This window comes from Scyliorhinus torazame, chromosome 12 (assembly GCF_047496885.1).
Source record: "Scyliorhinus torazame isolate Kashiwa2021f chromosome 12, sScyTor2.1, whole genome shotgun sequence".
Lineage (NCBI taxonomy): Eukaryota > Metazoa > Chordata > Chondrichthyes > Carcharhiniformes > Scyliorhinidae > Scyliorhinus > Scyliorhinus torazame.
Window position 1 is genome coordinate 229,245,384 of NC_092718.1, and position 20,351 is coordinate 229,265,734.

General features: G+C 51.0%; 1 protein-coding gene across 1 annotated transcript in view; it reads left to right on the forward strand.

The window, feature by feature from the left end:
- Positions 1-20,351, forward strand: part of LOC140387050 (integrin alpha-E-like) — a 434,586-nt gene that overhangs the window by 133,719 nt on the left and 280,516 nt on the right. Inside the window, exon 9 of the mRNA XM_072470061.1 lies at positions 3,526-3,680. Within this exon, the coding sequence (XP_072326162.1) occupies positions 3,526-3,680 (155 nt within the window). The remainder of the gene's footprint in view (positions 1-3,525; positions 3,681-20,351) is intronic.

Sequence of the window (20,351 nt, forward strand, 5' to 3'; positions counted from 1 at the left end):
TGGCCTCCGGATCCCATTCCGTTGAAATACGGGGGTACTGTATCGTGACCCTCACTGTCCAGGGCGTAGAGTTCAGCAACTTCCGGCTCTACGTCCTCCCCCACCTCTGCGCTGCCCAGTAACTCGGCCTGGATTTTCAGTGCCTTCTCCAAAGACTCACGACCCTTAAGGCCGTCCACCTACCCTGTTTGCGAACCTCACCCCTGACTGCAAACCCGTCGCCACTAGGAACAGACGGTACAGTGCCCAGGACAGGACCTTCATCAGGTCGGAGGTCCAACGGCTTCTGCGGGAGGGGGTCATTGAGGCCAGCAACAGCCCCTGGAGAGCTCACGTAGTGGTAGTGAAGACTGGGGAGAAGCACAGGATGGTCATTGACTACAGTCAGACCATCAATCTGCGGTACACGCAGCTCGACGCGTACCCCCTCCCACGCATATCTGACATGGTCAATCAGATTGCGCAGTATCGAGTCTTTTCCACAGTTGACTTGAAGTCCGCCTGCCACCAGCTCCCCATCCGCCTGGAGGACAGCCAATACACTGCGTTCGAAGCAGATGGCCACCTCTATCACTTCCTTAGGGTTCCTTTCGGCGTCACTAATGGGGTCTCGGTCTTCCAGCGAGAGATGGACCGAATGGTTGACCGGTACGGACTGCGGGCCACCTTCCCGTGCCTAGATAACGTCACCATCTGCGGCCACGATCGACAGGACCACAACGCAAACATCCAAAAATTCCTCCATACCGCGAAACTCCTTCATCTCACATATAATAAGGAGAAATGCGTGTTCTGGACCAACCGCTTAGCCATCTTTGACTACGTACTGGAAAATGGAGTCCTAGGGCCTGACCCCGACCGCATGCGCCCCCCTCCTGGAACTCCCCCTCCCCCACTGCCCCAAGGCCCTGAAATTATGCCTGGGGTTTTTCTCCTATTACGCCCAGTGGGTCCCTAATTATGTGGACAAGGCCCGCCCACTCATTCAGTCCATAGTTTTTCCCCTGACGGCTGAGGCCCGCCAGGCCTTCAACCGCATCAAGGCGGACACCGCCAAGGCCACGATGAAATGAAAATGAAATGAAAATCGCTTATTGTCACAAGTAGGCTTCAAATGAAGTTACTGTGGAAAGCCCCTATCACCACATTACGGCGCCTGTTCGGGGAGGCTGGTACGGGAATTGAACCGTGCTGCTGGCCTGCTTGATCTGCTTTCAAAGCCAGCGATTTAGCCCTGTGCTAAATAGCCCCTCATGCACGCGGTCGACGAGTCCCTCCCCTTTCAGGTGGAGAGCGATGCATCGGACGTAGCTCTGACCGCCACCCTCAACCAGGCGGGCAGACCCGTGGCCGCCTTTTCCCGCACCCTCCACGCCTCCGACATTCGGCACTCCTCTGTCGAAAAGGAGGCCCAAGCCATTGTGGAAGCTGTGCGACATTGGAGGCATTACCTGGCCGGCAGGAGGTTCAACTCCTCACTGACCAACGGTCGGTTGCCTTCAAGTTTAATAATACACAGCGGGGCAAGATCAAAAATGACAAGATCTTGAGGTGGAGGATCGAGCTCTCCACCTATAATTATGAGATCTTGTATCGCCCGGGGAAGCTCAACGAGCCTTCTGATGCCCTATCCCATGCCAGCACACAAGTGGACCGACTCCGGGCTCTCCACTATGACCTCTGCCACCCGGGGGTCACCCGGTTCTTCCATTTTGTCAAGGCCTGCAACCTGCCCTACTCCACTGAGGAGGTCAGGACCGTCACCAGAGACTGCCAAGTCTGCGCAGAGTGCAAGCCGCACTTCAACCGGCCAGATAGAGCGCACCTGGTGAAGGCCTCCCGGCCCTTTGAACGCCTCAGCGTGGACTTCAAAAGGCCCCTCCCCTCCACCGACCGCAACGCGTACTTCTTGAACATGATTGACGCGTACTCCTGGTTCCCTTTCGCCAGTCCATGCCCCGATATGAGTTCTGCCACGGTAACCAAAGCCCTGCACAGCATCTTCACTCTGTTCGGTTTCCCCACCTACATCCACTGCAATCGGGGATCCTCTTTTATGAGCGATGAGCTGCGTCAGTTCCTGCTCAGCAAGGGCATCGCCTCGAGCAGGACGACCAGCTGCAACCCCCGGGGAAACGGGCAGGTGGAGAGGGAGAACACGACGGTCTGGAAGGCCGTCCTGCTGGCCCTGCGGTCTAAAAATCTCCCAGTCTCCCGCTGGCAGGAGGTCCTCCCCAACGCGCTCCATTCCATCCAATCGCTCCTCTGCACCTCGACTAATGAGACCCCTCACGAATGTGTGTTTGCCTTCCCCAGGACGTCCAACTCTGGGGTCTCGCTCCCAACATGGCTGACAGTTCCTGGACCCGTCCTCCTCTGGAAGCATGTGCGGACCCATAAGTCGGACCCCTTGGTTGAAAAAGTCCACCTCTTACATGCAAACCCGCAGTACGCCTACGTGGCACACCCTGACGGGCACCAAGACACAGTCTCCCTCCGGGACCTGGCACCCGCTGGATCCCCACCCGCGACCCCTGACCTGACCCCCCCCTCTCCCCCCCCCCCCCCCCCCACCCCGGTTGCCTCATTCACCCCTGAGCCACTCACCTTCCCTCCAGCGAACCTCACCGCAGCCCCCACCCCAGCGGGATCCGTCCTCCCACTGGATCCACTCAGGGGTGACAAAGACAAGGAGAACACGCTCCCGGAGTCGCAGGTGACCAAGTCAGCGCCCACATCATCACCAGAACCGAGGCGATCGCGGAGGAGGGTCAAGGCCCCCGACAGACTTAATTTGTAATGTTTCCACCACCCCCGCCGGACTCCTTTTTTAACAGGGGGTGAATGTGGTGAACACCATTAGTGGTATATTCTCTGTATTATGGCACTGCCCGCATATTAGAGGTACAATGGTAAATCCCTGCCTGCTGGCTCCGCCCAGCAGGCGGCGTTTAAATGTGTGTGCTCTTCTGCGTTGCAGCCATTCTGGTTCCAGCTACAGGAGGCACAACATCTTGTTGAATAAAGCCTCGAATGTTCCACCATTCTCGTCTCGTGGTAATTGACGGTGCATCAGCACCCTGGCAGAGCTAGTCTGGCAATGCGATGTGGATACCATCCTGATACTGCCCAGGGGCCCAAATGACGCTGGCATGGGCACTGAAGGGTTGCAGGTTGGCGGCACCAAGCTGACATTTGGGGGATCTGTGGGGGGGATCCCTCCCACAGTGTGTTTGGGGAGGGAGCAGGCATGGTTTTGGGGCCCTCGGTGATAGCGACCGCCGTTTAAAAATGGCATGTTGATCTCTCGCTACAATGGGGAGTTCCGGCGAGCGGAGCTCGGGGACTTTGATCCCTTTTTGAGAGAATCGCGACCTTTATGTTTTATTTCAGATTTCTATCATCCTCAGCTTTTCTTGGTTTTGTAAAAGTGATCTTATTCCCTTAAATCAGACGATAAATAATAATTTCTGAAATATTAGGCACTAATTTGGTCACAGAAATTAATATATATATTTTTTTTAGTGTGAATTTGCACTGGTGCAGTATGGTGAAGAAATTAAGACCATATTTGATCTGAACGACAGCCAGAAAATAAGTTCTGGAATTTTCTCAATTATACGGTCTATGCCTCAATTGGGTAAGGTCACAAAGACAGCTTCAGCGATACAACATGTTCTGTGAGTATTAACTATTCCAATATTTTTTCTTTCTGCATTATGTCTCTCTGTTGATTAATGGCTTAGGTAGCAATTAGTTCTGTAACCTTTCTGTTCTAACCGCCATGAGACCCACCGGGATGATTCCATAGACCTCCCCTTGGGCACGTGGCGTACAATTTCCCCCCTGAGGGGCGGAGGCACAACAGCAGGTGTGGTCATTCCCTGAGATCATACGATCATACAATCATAGAATCTACAGTTCAGAAGGAGGCCATTCAGCCCATCGAGTCCGCACCGGCCCTTGGAAAGAGCACCCCACCTAAGCCCATGCCTCCACCCAATCCCCATAACCCAGTAACCCCATCTAACCTTTTTGGACACTAAGGGCAATTTAGCATAGCCAATCCACCTAACCGGGTCATCTTTGGACTGTGGGAGGAAACCGGAGCACCCGGAGGGAACCCATACATTCACGGGGAGAACGTGCAGACTCCGCACAGGCAGTGACCCAAGCAGGGAATCGAACCTGGGACCCTGGAGCTGTGAAGCAGCTGTGCTAACCACTGTGCTACCATGCTGCCCAGATAAAAGTTGGTCCAGGAAGGAGCTGGCATCCCAGGATGGTCCCAGCTGGGACTTGGACTGTTGCTTAGTTGCTGTATTTCCTAGCTGTGAGTAGGAAATAAACTACTTTTGACTCACCTTTTTGAGATTCCTCACTGCCTACAATATTGGCAATGAGGATAAAACGGAATTACAGACGGCGCTGCTGGCCCCTCAAACTATGGCTGCTTCTCATTGCAAAGGAGCAAGGTTCGCACTGTCTCAAAAAATGCCTCTCTTCGGTAGTCTCAGCGTGTTTGATGCGAGTGTGGAAGACTGGGCTCAGTACGCGGAGTTTATGCGCTATTTCTTCAGGGCAACCGCTATTACTGGGGAAGACCACCAGAAGGTGATTCTTTTGACCGCCTGTGGGGCCTCCACTTTCAGCGTCACAAAGAACTGAACCAACGCTGCAGCCCCAGACTCCAAGACGTTTGAGGAATTGGCAGTGCTCATAACAAACCACTATGACCCCAAGCTGTCGGTCATTGTTCAAAGATACCGATTTAATCTGGCCGAGAGAACCCCGAAGGAGTCTGTACTGAGTTTCTGGCACGATCACACATACTGGTGGATCACTGCAATGAAGGCTAATCCCTACCCGAGATGCTATGAGACCGTTGTGTATGTGGCATGAACACCATGGCAACCCAGCGGCAATTGCTGGTCAAACCTAAAAAGGGCCATCAAGATCTTTCCCTCACTGGAGAGCACAGGGAGGGGAGTCCAGGAGCTCCAGGGATTGAGGCGAATAGCATAGGACGCCCTCCCCCCAGATAGGCAGCACCCTCAAGAAGTGGAACCTCTGGGACCCCGGCCCTTGTAGGATCACTGTCAGGGCCAGGCACATTGGCCGAGAGCCACTGCAGCCAGGCAAGATATCTCCCCAGAACCACTGGAGGAGGATTCACAAAGGGGCGGCTCCTGTGGCCAAAGAAACCATAGGGACAGGCAACACCAGGTCAGTCAATAAGTGCGTCATCCTGATCGAGGGAGGTGCCCTCCTAGAGCTAAGACCCTCTACCAAAAGCAGCCTGACAAAGACGATGCAGTTGAATTGCATCACCGCACTGTGGGGTTCCCCCATCAAAATCCCCAACCAGGTGAATGGGCACCCACTAGAAATGGAACTGGGCACAAGGGCTGCAGTCTCCGTGATAGGATGGCAGATGTTCGAAAAGATCAGGACGGAAATCTTAAGGGACGTTGAGGTGCGGTTGGCAACATGGGGAAACCACTAGCCATCGCGGGTACAACAAGGACCCCAGTTGCCTCCGGACAGCAGTCCGTCCGGTTGCCCTTGATAATAGTGCAGGGCCCCGGCCAAGTCTTCTGGGCCATGATTGGCGACAGTGGCTCCATTTGGATCATCAGGATGGCCACTGGGGAATTATACCATGTCCAGGGAAGTACACGCAAGTTTTCAAGGAGGGCCTGGGTGAAATCAAAGATGCCATGACCCCACATTTTAAGTTTTTAAGTTGATTTGAATTACTATTTTTTAATTTTTTAATTTGACCTAATTAACTATTTGGGGTTGATTTAAATTACCATTTTTAAGTTGATTTAAATAACTATTTTAATTTCAATTCAATAACTATTATAATTTGTTCTCAGATCAAGAGCGATAAATACTCAGTTTTAAAAAAAAATGCTAATTAAGTAGTGTATGTGAGATTGGATATAATCTGACACAAAAACATCTTTCTAAAGTTTAATTTCAAAAGTTTAATTTAAAGGAATAAATCATGGCAACACAGCACCAAGGCATGGTTTGCTCCTCTTGCTCCATGTGGCAGGCTGGGGACAGTTCGAGTCGGAGAGTATCATGGTTAGCACCATAGAGAGGTGGTCACACCACAGGCTCAAACTCCGCAGGCAGGAAGAGAATGGGTGACCACCAGACAGAGCAACAGAGCGAGGCAGGTAGTGCAGGAATCTCCTGTGGCCATTCCCCTGCAGAAGAGATATACTATTTTTGATGCTGTTGAGGGGAATGGCCTCTCAAGAGAAAACAGCAACAGCCAAACTCGTGGCACCACGGTCGGGGAGAGGGGAGGGGGGATAAGTGTGACAGTGCAATAGTTAAAGGGGATTCAATTGTAAGGGGAATAGACTGGCGTTCCAGTGGCTGCAAACGAGACTCCAGGATGGTATATTGCCTCCCTGGTGCTGGGATCAATGATGTCTCGGAGCGGGTACAGGACATTCTGGAGGGGAAGGGTGAACAACCAGTGGTCGTGGTACACATCGGTACCAACAACATAGGTATAAAAGGGATGAGGTCCTGAAAGCAGAATACAGGGAACCCGGAAGGAAGTTAAGAAATCGGACCGCGAAGGTAGTGACCTCAGGATTACTATCGGTGCCACGTGCTAGTCAGAGTAGAAATGACAGGATATATAGGATGAATACGTGGCTGAAGAGATGGTGTCAGGGGGAGGGTTTCAAATTCCTGGGGCATTGGGACTGGTTCTGGGGGAGGTGGGACTTGTACAAAATGGACGGGTTACACCTGGGCAGGACTGGGACTGATGTCCTAGGGGGGCTATTTGCTGGAGCGGTTGGGGAGGGTTGAAACAAAATGCCAGGGGGATGGGAACCGACGCAAGGAGTCAGAGAAAGAGGGAGCAAGGACAAAAGCAAAAGGTTGAAAAGTGAATAAGAAAAGTGATAGGTGGAGAAACCAAGGACAAAATTCAAACAGGGCAGCAGAGAAAAATATTGGGGACTTCCGGTTGCGGCGATGACCAGCTAAGCCGCACGTTTCGGCGGCTCCAGCTCCAACGGACCTTCGGGCTCTTTTAAGAGCCTCAACGGGAAATTTTCGCGCGACGAAACCCGGTGTGGGGTGAGTGAATAGGGAGTCCCCCTCCCCCCAACGAAAGAGGAAAATATCGGCGGCGGCGGCTGCAGCGCGAGGAATCCTCGACGATAGGGACAGAAAGGGAGAAGACACAAGATGGCGGCAGAGAAAGCCCAGGCGGCATGGGGGCCCGAGCAAGACGAATTCTTGAGACGGTGTGTGGAGCTACTAAAGAGGGAGGTGCTGACCCCGATGCTACAGGCAATTGAGGGGCTTAAGGAGGCACAAAGGACCCAGGAGACAGAGCTCCGCGTGGTGGAGCAGAAGGTGACGGATAATGAGGACGAGATCCTGGGCCTGGCGGTCAAAACACAGACACACGAGGCGCTCCACAAAAAGTGCATTGAAAGGATTGAGGCCCTAGAAAACAGAGCGCGAAGGAAGAACCTTCGGATACTGGGTCTCCCTGAGGGAGTGGAAGGAGCGGATTGCGGGGCTTATGTAAGCACGATGCTAAGCTCGTTGATGGGAGCTGAGGCCCCTGCGGGCCCCTTAGAGGTGGAGGGGGCCCATCGGATCCCGGCGAGAAGACCAAAAGCGGGAGAACCACCTAGGGCGACAATCGTGCGATTTCACCGCCTTAAAGATAGAGAAGAGGTCCTGAGATGGGCTAAAAAGGTGCGGAGTAGCAGATGGGAGAATGCAGTGGTACGGGTGTACCAGGATTGGAGTGCGGAGGTGGCGAGAAGGAGGGCGAGTTTTAACCGAGCCAAGGAGGTGTTACACAAAAAGAAGGTGAAGTTCGGGATGCTGCAGCCGGCACGACTATGGGTCACGTACCAGGAGAGACACCATTATTTCGAAACGGCGGAAGAAGCATGGACCTTTATTAAAGATGAGAAATTGGATCGGAACTGAGGGACTGATACTGTAGGGAATGTTATTGTCGATGTAAATAGAGAAGTAAATTGGGAAGGGGGGAGACACTAAGAAATGTGGGCGCCGGTGGGGGGGGGGAAAGAAGGGACATAGGCGGAGAATGAGGAATGGGAGTGGGAGGGGAAAGGGTGCTGCGCCACAAGAGGCGGGTCAGATATAGGGATGTTCCCGCGCCAGAAAGATAATGGCGGGAAGACAGGTGCAAGGTAGATGGGAGTTCCCCACACGGGGGGGTCAAGGAGGGAGCAGGAGGGGTCAGTTGAAGTCAGCTGACTTGTGGAAGTAATATGGGGGGAGCAATCACGCTAGAGGTGGATCTAGCGGGGGGTGGGGGGGAGGGGGGGATAACTGGGTTGCTGCTGCGGAAATCAAAGAGGAAATGGCTAAAGAGTGGGTGGACGGGGATGGAATGCGACGCCTGGGGAGCGAGTGGGAGCGCGGAAGCGGGATACGGGACTGGCCTAGAGAAGGTGATGGCTAGTCGACACGGGAAGGGGGGCAGGTAGTCCCCTAGTGAGGCTGATCACGTGGAACGTGAGAGGCCTGAATGGACCGATTAAAAGGGCCCGAGTGCTCGCGCACTTGAAAGGACTAAGGGCAGACGTGGCTATGCTCCAGGAGACGCACCTGAAGGTGGCGGACCAAGTTAAGTTAAGGAAAGGATGGGTGGGACAGGTGTTCCACTCAGGGCTAGATGCAAAGAATAGAGGGGTGGCCATATTGGTGGGGAAACGGGTAGCATTTGAAGCAAGGAGCATTGTGGCAGATAGCGGAGGTAGATATGTAATGGTGAGTGGCAGGCTGGAGGGAATGGAGGTCGTGCTGGTTAACGTATATGCCCCGAATTGGGACGATGCGGGATTTATGAAGCGGATGCTGGGTCGTATACCGGACCTGGAGGTAGGAAACTTGATATTGGGAGGGGACTTCAACACCGTGCTGGACCCAGGGTTAGATAGATCCAGATCTAAGACCGGAAGAAGGCCGGCAGCGGCCAAGGTGCTCAAGGGGTTTATGGACCAAATGGGGGGAGTGGATCCATGGCGATTTCTTAGACCGAGGGCCAGGGAGTTCTCCTTCTTCTCCCATGTTCATAAAGTGTACTCCCGGATAGATTTTTTTGTTCTGGGAAGGTCGTTGATCTCAAGGGTGGAAGAAGCTGAGTAGTCAGCCATAGCGGTTTCGGATCATGCCCCACACTGGGTGGACCTGGAACTAGGAGAGGAAAGGGAGCAGCGAGCACTCTGGCGATTAGATGTGGGATTGATGGCGGATGAGGGAGTGTGTGGAAGAGTGCGGGGATGTATTGAGAGGTACCTGGAGGCTAATGACGACGGGGAGGTCCGAGTGGGAGTGGTATGGGAAGCACTAAAAGCGGTGGTCAGAGGAGAGCTGATCTCCATTAGGGCCCACAAAGGGAAAACAGAGGCCAAGGAAAGGGAAAAATTACTGGGGGAGATTTTAAGGGTGGACAGGGAATTTGCGGAGACCCCGGAGGAGGGACTGTACAGGGAGAGACGACGACTCCAGACGGAGTTCGACCTTTTGACCACCAGAAGGGCAGAGGTGCTGTGGAGGAAGGCACAGGGGAGGAGGTATGAATATGGGGAAAAGGCTAGTCGCCTGCTGGCCCATCAGCTGCGAAAGAGGACAGCGGCGAGGGAGATAGGGGGAATTAGAGACGAAAAGGGAGCTACGGTGCGGAGAGCAGGGAAGATAAACAAGGTGTTCAAGACCTTTTATGAAGGACTGTATAGGTCCCAACCCCCGGAGGGAAAGGAGGAGATGCGGCAGTTCCTGGATCAATTGAGGTTCCCGAGGGTGGAGGAGCAGGAGGTGGAAGGCCTGGGGGCACCGATTGGGGTGGATGAGGTTATTAAGGGGCTGGGGAATATGCAAGCAGGGAAGGCTCCGGGACCAGACGGGTTCCCGGTGGAATTTTATAGAAAATATGTGGACTTGTTGGCCCTGCTGTTGGTGAGGACGTTTAATGAGGCCAGGGAAGGAGGGACTTTACCCCCGACAATGTCGGAGCCGACGATATCGCTAATTTTGAAGCGGGATAAAGATCCGTTGCAGTGCGGGTCCTATAGACCTATTTCATTATTGAATGTGGACGCCAAATTGCTGGCAAAGGTACTGGCATCGAGGATAGAGGACTGTGTCCCGTGGGTGGTGCACGAAGACCAGACAGGGTTCGTAAAGGGGAGACAACTGAATGTCAACGTGCGACGACTATTAGGGGTGATAATGATGCCCCCAGTAGAGGGGGAGGCAGAGATAGTGGCGGCAATGGATGCAGAGAAGGCATTTGACAGGGTGGAGTGGGAGTACTTATGGGAGGTGCTAAGGAGGTTTGGGTTCGGGAACGGGTTTATTAGCTGGGTCAAACTTCTTTATGGGGCCCCAACGGCAAGTGTGGTCACGGTTCGGCAAAGATCGGAGTATTTCCGACTATATAGGGGAACAAGACAGGGATGCCCGCTATCTCCACTGTTGTTCGCGTTGGCAATTGAACCTCTGGCCAAGGCGTTGAGAGACTCCAGGAAATGGAGAGGGGTGATTAGAGGGGGAGAAGAACACCGAGTGTCGCTATATGCAAATGACCTACTGTTGTATGTGACGGACCCAGTGGGGGGGATGACAGAGGTCATGCAGATATTGAGGGAGTTCGGAGATTTCTCGGGATATAGGCTTAACATGGGGAAGAGTGAACTTTTCGTGATACACCCTGGGGACCAGAGTAGAGAGATAGAAGGCCTGCCTCTAAGGAAAGTGAAAAGAAACTTCCGATACCTGGGGATTCAGATCGCTGAATTCAGATTCAGATTGTTCTACCAATCTGACACGATTGGTAGAACAAATGGAGGAGGACTTCAAGAGGTGGGACATGCAGCCACTGTCGTTGGCGGGCAGAGTGCAGGCAATTAAGATGATGGTCCTCCCGAGGTTCTTATTTGTATTTCAATGTCTCCCTATACTAATCACGAAGACCTTTTTAAAAAAAAATAGACAGGAGCATCACGAGCTTCGTGTGGGCAAGGAAAGTCCCGAGGGTAAGGAGGGGGTTCCTACAACGTAGCAGAGACAGAGGAGGATTGGCGCTACCGAATTTGGGCGACTACTATTGGGCCGCCAATGTGGCGATGATTCGTAAATGGATGATGGAGGGAGAGGGAGCGGCGTGGAAAAGATTGGAGAGAAAGTCCTGTAAAGGGACGAGCCTAGAGGTGCTGGTGACGGCGCCGCTACCGCTCTCACCAAAAAAGTTTACCACAAACCCAGTGGTGGCAGCAACATTGAATATCTGGGGACAATGGAGGCGACAGAGAGGTGCGCGGGGAGCCCTGGTGGGGTCCCCAATCAGGAACAACCACAGGTTTTCCCCAGGAAGGATGGATGGAGGATTCCAGAGCTGGCACCAGTTGGGAATTAGGAGGGTGGGAGATTTATTTATAGATGGGACGTTTGCGAGCTTGGGAGCGTTGGAGGAAAAGTATAAGTTGCCCCGGAGAAACTTCCTTAGGTATATGCAGGTGAGGGCGTTCACAAGACAACAGGTGAGGGAATTTCCGCTGCTCCCGACACAGGGGATCCAGGACAGAGTGCTTTCGGGGGTGTGGGTCGGGGAGGACAAGGTGTCAGAGATATACCGAGAGATGAGGGAAGAGGGGGAGGAGCTGGTGGGCGAACTAAAAGGAAAGTGGGAAGAAGAGCTCGGGGAGGAGATAGAGGAGGGTATGTGGGCTGATGCCCTAAGCAGGGTAAATTCCTCTTCCTCGTGCGCCAGGCTTAGCCTGATTCAATTCAAGGTGCTACATAGAGCACACATAACGGGAGAAAGATTGAGCAGGTTCTTCGGAGTGGAGGACAAGTGTGGGAGGTGCGGCGGAAGCCCGGCAAACCACGCACATATGTTTTGGTCGTGCCCGGCACTGGAGGGGTATTGGAAGGGAGTGACGGGAGTGATTTCGAAGGTGGTGAAGGTCCGGGTCAAACCACGCTGGCGGCTAGCTTTATTTGGAGTTGCGGATGAGCCGGGAGTGCAGGAGGTGAAAGAGGCCGATGTTGTGGCCTTTGCGTCCCTAGTAGCCCGGCGTAGGATTTTACTCATGTGGAAGGAAGCGAAACCCCCCGGACTGGAGGCATGGATAAACGATATGGCGGGGTTCATAAAACTGGAGCAGCTGAAGTTTGCGCTGAGAGGATCGGCTCAAGGGTTCACCAGGCGGTGGCAGCCATTCCTCGACTACCTAGCGGAACGTTAGAGGGAAGACAGATGACCAGTAGCAGCAACCCAGGGGGGAGGGGGGGAGGGGGGTGGAAAGTTTTATTTTATGTTAAATGATTAGTTTACCATGTTGGTTAGCCATTTGTTCACTGTTAAATTTTCTTTTTTTTTATGTTTGATGTGTAAGGGGAAAAAAATTGTGATCGAAAAATTTTCAATAAAATATATATTTTTTTTTAAAAAGAGAAAAATATTGGGAGTAAGACAAACTTAAAGGCTCTGTGCCTTAATGCACGGAGCATTTGCAATAAAGTGGATGAACTAATCGCGCAAATAGATATAAATGGGTATGATATAATTGTGATTACGGAGACATGGCTGCAGGGTGACCAGGGATGGGAATGTCCCAGGGTTCTCAGTATTTAGGAAGGACAGGCATAAAAGAAAAGGTGGTGGCGTGGCACTGCTGGTTAAAGAGGCAATTAACACAATAGTGAGAAAGGATATTCGCTCTGGCAATGTGGAATCTATATGGGTAGAGTTGAGAAATACCAAGGGACAAAAAACATTAGTGGGTGTCATATAGATCCCCAAATTGCACTGGTGAAGTTGGGAATGGCATTAAACATGAAATTAGAGATGCATGTAATAAGGGAATATCGGTGATCATGGGTGATTTTAATCTTCACATAGATTGGGCAAATCAAATTAGCCACAATGCCGTAGAGGAGGAATTCCTGGAGTGTATACGGGATGGTTTTCTTGACCAATATATGGAGGAACTAACTAGAGAGCAGGCCATCTTAGACTGGGTACTGTGTAATGAGAAGGGAATCATTGCCAATCTGGCTGTACGAGACCCCTTGGGGATGAGCGACCATAACATGATATAATTTTTTATCAAGGTGGAGAGTGAAGTAGTTGATTCGGAGACTCGGGTGCTGAATCTTAATAAAGGGAACTATGAGGATATGAGGTGTGAGTTGGCCTTGTGAGATTGGGGCGAGTTACTTAAAGTGATGACTGGACAGACAATGGCAAACATTCAAGGAACGCATGGAGGAACTACAGCAACTGTTCATTCCTGTCTGGCACAAAAGCAAAGGGGGTAAGAGGGCCAATCCATGGTTACAAAGGAAATTAGAAATAGTATCCGATACAAGGAAGATGCATACAGATTGGTCAAGAAACATAACAGGTCTGAGGATTGGGAGCAGTTTAGAATTCAGCAAAGCAGGATGAAGGAATTGATTAAGAAGAGGAAAGTACAGTACGAAAGGAAGTTTGCAGAGAACATAAAGACTGACACTAAGAGTTTCTACAGATATGTGAAGAGAAGGTGATTGGTAAAGAGAAATGTAGGCCCCCTACAGCTAGAAACAGGGGAATGTTTAATAAGGGACAAAGAAATGGCTGAGCAATTGAATACATACTTTGGTTCTGTCTTCACAAATGAGGACACAAATCAGATCCCTGACATGTTGGAGAATGAAAGGTTTAGTGAGAGGGAAGAACTGAGGGAGATCAACATTAGTAGAGAAATGGTGCTGGAAGAACTGATGGAGTTGAAGGCAGATAAGTCCCCAGGACAAAGAGAAAAGAAGAACAAAGAAAAGTACATGATGTGGAGATGCCGGCGTTGGACTGGGGTGAGCACAGGAAGAAGTCTTACAACACCAGGTTAAAGTCCAACAGGTTTGTTTCGATGTCACTAGCTTTCAGAGCGCTGCTCCTTCCTCAGGAGAATGCAGAGGTATGTTCCAGAAACATATATATAGACAGATTCAAAAATGCCAAACAATGCTTGGAATGCGAGCATTAGCAGGTGATTAAATCTTTACAGATCCAGAGATGGGGTAACCCCAGGTTAAAGAGGTGTGAATTGTGTCAAGCCAGGACAGTTGGTAGGATTTCGCAGGCCAGATGGTGGGGGATGAATGTAATGCGACATGAATCCCAATCCCGGTTGACGCCGCACTCATGTGTGCGGAACTTGGCTATAAGTTTCTGCTCGGCGATTCTGCGTTGTCGCGCGTCCTGAAGGCTGCCTTGGAGAACGCTTACCCGTAGATCAGAGGCTGAATGCCCTTGACTGCTGAAGTGTTCCCCGACTGGAAGAGAACATTCCTGCCTGGTGATTATCGCGCGATGTCCGTTCATTCGTTGTCGCAGCGTCTGCATGGTCTCGCCAATGTACCACGCTTCAGGACATCCTTTCCTGCAGCGTATGAGGTAGACAACGTTGGCCGAGTCGCACGAGTATGTACCGCGTACCCGGTGGGTGGTGTTCTCACGTGTAATGGTGGTATCCATGTCGATGATCTGGCATGTCTTGCAGAGATTGCCATGGCAGGGTTGTGTGGTGTCGTGGTCACTGTTCTGAAGGCTGGGTAGTTTGCTGCAAACAATGGTTTGTTTGAGGTTGTGCGGTTGTTTGAAGGCAAGTAGTGGGGGTGTGGGGATGACCTTGGCAAGATGTTCATCTTCATCGATGACGTGTTGAAGGCTGTGAAGAAGATGTCGTAGTTTCTCCACTCCGGGAAAGTACTGGATGACAAAGGGTATTCTGTCGGTTGTGTCCCATGTTTGTCTTCTGAGGAGGTCGGTGCGGTTTTTTGCTGTGGCGCGTTGGAAAATTACAGCACAGGAACAGGCCCTTCGGCCCTCCAAGCCTGTGCCGACCATGCTGCCCATCTAAACTAAAACCTTCTGCACGTCCTGGGTCCGTATCCCTCTATTCCCATTCTGTTCATGTATTTGTCAAGATGCCCCTTAAACGTCACTATTGTCCCTGCTTCCACCACCTCCTCCGGCAGCAAGTTCCAGGCACCCACTACCCTCTGTGTAAAAAACGTGCCTCGTACATCTCCTCTAAACCTTGCCCCTCGCACCTTAAACCTATGCCCCCTAGTAATTGACCCCTCTACCCTGGGAAAAATCCTCTGACTATCCACTCTGTCTATGCCCTTCAATAATTTTGTAGACTTCTATCAGATCGCCCCTCAACCTCTGTCGTTCCAGTGAGAAGAAACTGAGTTTATTCAACCTCTTCTCATAGCTAATGCCCTCCATACCAGGCAACATCCTTGCAAATCTCTTCTGCACCCTCTCTAAAGCCTCCACATCCTTCTGGTAGTGTGACGATCAGAATTGAACACTATACTCCAAGTGTGGCCTAACTAAGGTTCTACACAGCTGCAACATGACTTGCCAATTTTTATACTCAATGCCCTGGCCAATGAAGGCAAACATGCCGTATGCCTTCTTGACTACCTTCTCCACCTGTGTTGCCCCTTTCAGTGACCTGTGGACCTGTACACCTAGATCGCTCTAACTGTCAATACTCTTGAGGGTTCTAACATTCACTGTATATTCCCTAGCTGCATTAGACCTTCCAAAATGCATTACCTCACATTTGTCCGGATTAAACTCCATCTGCCATCTCTCCGCCCAAGTCTCCAAACGATCTAAATCCTGCTGTATCCTCTGACAGTCCTCATCGCTATCCGCAATTCCACCAACCCTTGTGTCCAACCTTGTGGACCTGAGAATCTGCATCCCAGAGTGCTTAAAGAGGTGGCTCTAGAATTGTGGATGCATTTGTGTTCATCTTCCGGGATTCTGTGGTCTCTGGAACTGTCCCTGCAGATTGGAGGGTAGCTCACATCACTCCGATATTCAAAAAGGGAGGTAGAGCGAAAGCAGGGAATTATAGACCAATGAGCCTAACATCGGGAGTGGGGAAAATGCTGAATCCATTATCAAGGACTTTATAGCGGAACATTTAGAAAGCAGTGGCAGGATCAGTCAGAGTCAGCATGGATTTTTGAAGGGAAAATCATGCTTGACAAATCTGTTGGAATTCTTTGAAGAGGTAACCAGTACAGTCGACAAGGGGGAGCCAGTCGATGTGGTATATTTGGATTTCAGAAGGCGTTTGACAAAGTCCCGCATAAGAGATTATTGTGCAAAATTAAAGCGTATGGGATTGGGGGAAATGTATTGAGGTGGATAGAAAATTGGTCGGCAGAGAGGAAACAAAGAGTAGGGATTAGTGAGTCCTTTTCAAATTGGCAGGCAGTAACTGGTGGGGTACCACAGGGATCGGTGCTAGGACCCCAGCTATTCACAATATATATTAATGATTTGGATGAGGGAACAAAATGAAACATCTCAAAGTTTGCAGATGATACCAAATTAGGTGGGAGGGTGAATTGTGACGAGGATGCAGGGATCCTATAGCAAGATCTGGACAGGTTGGGCGAGTGGGCAAACCAATGGCAGATGCAGTATAATTTGGATAAGTGTGAGGTTATTCATTTTGGAAGCAAAAACAGCAAGGCAGAGTACTACCTGAATGGTTGTAAATTGGGAGAGGGGAGTGTGCAGCGGGACCTGGGTGTCCTTGTGCACCAGTCGCTGAAGGTAAGCATGCAGGTGCAGCAGGCGGTAAAGAAGGCTAATGGTATGTTGGCCTTCATTGCGAGAGGTTTCGAGTACAGAAGCAGGGATGTATTGCTGCAATTGTACAGGGCCTTGGTGAGGCCACACCTGGAGTATTGTGGGCAGTTTTGGTCTCCTTCTCTGAGGAAGGATGTTCTTGCTCTCAAGGGAGTGCAGCGAAGGTTTACCAGACTGATTCCAGGGATGGCGGGACTGTCATATGAGGAGAGATTGACTAGGTTGGGATTGTTCTCGCTGGAGTTCAGAAGAATGAGGGGGGATCTCATAGAGACTTATAAAATTCTAACAGGACTGGACAGGGTAGATGCAGGGAAGATGTTACCAATGATAGGTGTGTCCAGCACCAGGGGTCACAGCCTGAGGATTCAGGGTAAATCATTTCGGACAAATATAAGGAGACATTTCTTTTCACAAAGAGTGGTGAGCCTGTGGAATTCATTACCACAGGAAGTAGTTGATGTTAAAACTTTGAATATATTCAAGAGGCGGCTAGATATAGCACTTGGGGAGAATGGGATCAAAGGCTATGGGGAGAAAGCAGGATTAGAACATAGAACATCGAACATTACAGCGCAGTACAGGCCCTTCGGCCCTCGATGTTGCGCCGACCTGTGAAACCACTCTAAAGCCCATCTACACTATTCCCTTATCGTCCATATGTTTATCCAATGACCGTTTAAATGCCCTTAATGTTGGCAAGTCCACTACTGTTGCAGGCAGGGCATTCCACACCCTTACTACTCTCTGAGTAAAGAACCTACCTCTGACATCAGTCCTATATCTATCTCCCCTCAATTTAAAGCTATGTCCCCTCGTGCTAGACATCACCGTCCGAGGAATAAGACTCTCACTGTCCACCCTGTCTAATCCTCTGATCATCTTGTATGCCTCAATTAAGTCACCTCTTACCCTTCTTCTCTCTAACAAAAACAGCCTCAAGTCCCTCAGCCTTCCCTCATAAGATCTTCCCTCCATACCAGGCAACATCCTGGTAAATCTCCTCTGCACCCTTTCCAATGCTTCCACATCCTTCCTATAATGCAGCGACCAGAATTGCACGCAATACTCCAAATGCGGCCACACCAGAGTTTTGTACAGCTGCAACATGACCTCATGGCTCCGAAACTCAATCCCTCGACCAATAAAAGCTAACACACCGTATGCCTTCTGAAGAACCCTCTCAACCTGGGTGGCAACTTTCAGGGATCTATGTACATGGACACCGAGATCTCTCTGCTCATCCACACTACCAAGAATCTTACCATTAGCCCAGTACTCTGTCTTCCTGTTATTCCTTCCAAAATGAATCACCTCACACTTTTAGGCTATTGAGTTGGATGATCAGCTATGATCGTGATGAATGGCGGAGCAGGCTCGAAAGGCCAAAAGGCTTCCTCCTGCTCCTATCTTCTATGTATCTATGTAAGGCCCAACCAAAGTACTTCAGAGCCCGGCCAGTTCCCTACACATTGCTGAAAAAGGTAGAGGATGAACTCGAATGCTGGGAAAGCCTTGGAATCATCCGGCTGGCACAATATGCAGATGGACAGCACCTGTAGTCCCGGTACTGAAACCAGACAAAACCGTCCGTCTGTGCAGAGATTACAAGCTAACAGTGAACAAGGCCTCTTGTTTGGACGGATACCCGATGCCATGAATAGAGGACCTCTACGTAGGATTGGCTGGAGGACACTCTTTTTCTAAACTCAATATGAATCATCCATACCTCCAATTGAAGCTAGTTGTGGTTTCCGGAAGATTCATGACCATTAATACCCACAGAGGTCTCTATGAATATATTAGGCTGCCATTCGGAGTGTCATCGGCTCGTGTTGTTTTCCAGAGAGTCAGGGAGAACATCCTCCAAGGATTACCTCGAGTGGTGGTCCACTTGGATGACGTCCTGGTCACCGGAGCCACTGAAAAGGAGCACCTGAGCAATTGGTCCTCCACCAGTTTTCCGAGACAGCTTTCCGCCTTAAAAGAGGGAAATGCATTTTCTATGCCAAAGAGGTCACATCCTTAAGGTATCGGCCTGCACCCGGCAGAGGAGGAGGTGAGGACAATCAAACAAGCCGCCATGCCAGCGAATGAAACCGAATTGCGTTATTCTCAGGACCCGTGAAGTGTTACAAGAAATGTATCCCTAACCTGGTCACCATCCCTGCACCACTGCACCACGCGCTACTGAAGAACATTCAAGAATGGGCGTGGAGAGCACTGTAAGAAGAAGCCTTTGCCAGGGTGAAGCGGCGGCTGTCATCATCAGGGTTGTTGACCCATTACGACCCCTCAATGCCCCTTTTGGTCACTTGTGATGCCTCTTCATACGGAATCGGGGCTGTGTTATCCCACCATGTGAACGACGGATGGATAGCCTATGTATCGCGGACTTTTGCCGCTGCAGAATGCGACTATGTCCGATTGAGAAAGAAGGGCAGGTCGTCTTTGCGGTGAAGACATTTCACCAGTGTGTGCCTGGGTATCGGTTCACCATTAAAACGGACCACAAGCCACTGCTTGGATTGTTTAAAGAGGACAAGACGATTCTGCCAATAGCATCTGCCCGGACACAGCAATGAACTATTGTTAGCGACGTATGAGTTCATGTTTGAGCATCGCCTGCACATCCAGGCCGCAAATGCGGACGCACTGAGCCGTCTCCCGTCTCCACAACGACTGACGAGGTTGTATTGACCTTATATTTTATGGATGCCTTGCCGGTCACCGCCGTACAAATACGCAAATTGGACACAGAACGACCCAGTATTGGCAAAGTTACGCCATGTTGTCTGATACAGGGGTCAGCAAGGGAAACTGCCCAAGGAGCTGTGAATTTTTGAGACCTAGCAGCAAGAGGTCAGCATGGAGGGCAGCTGCAGTGGGGAGCTTGGGTTGTGATCCCAAGTCAGTATAGACAGGCCATACTCCGAGCTTTGACCAATGGGGGTATCCAAGAAGAAATGTTAGCTAGGAGCTACAGATGGCAACCAGGCCTGGATGGTAAGATCGAGCAACTGGCCCAGCAATGCACCATGTGCCAGGAACATCAGAAGCTCCTGTCAGTTGCACCCCTCCACCTACGGGGCAGCACGGCAGCACAGTGGTTAGCACTGTTGCTTCACTGCTCCAGGGTCCCAGGTTCAATTCCCGGCTTGGGTCACTGTCTGTGCAGAGCCTGCAAGTTCTCCCCGTGTCTGCGTGGGTTTCCTCCGGGTGCTCCGGTTTCCTCCCACAGTCCAAAAATGTGCAGGTTAGGTGGATTAGCCATGATAAAATTCCCTTAGTATCCAAAAAGATTAGGTGGGGTTACTGGGATAGGGTGGAGGTGTGGGCTTAAGTGGGGTGCTCTTCCAAGGGCCGGTGCAGACTCGATGGGCTGAATGGCCTCCTTCTGCACTGTAAATTCTATGATTCTATGGGAATGGCTGGGCCGGCCTTTTGTGCGCCTGCATGCAGCTTTTGCCAGATCTTTTCAAGGCTCAATATTCTTGCTGATAGTTGAATCCCAGTCATAGAATCCCTACAGTGCAGAAGAAGGCCATTCAGCCCATCGAGTCTGCACTGACCCACTGAAAGTGCACCCGACCTAGGGTCAGGCCCCACACTATCCCCGCAACCCAGTAACCCCAACTAACCTTTTGGA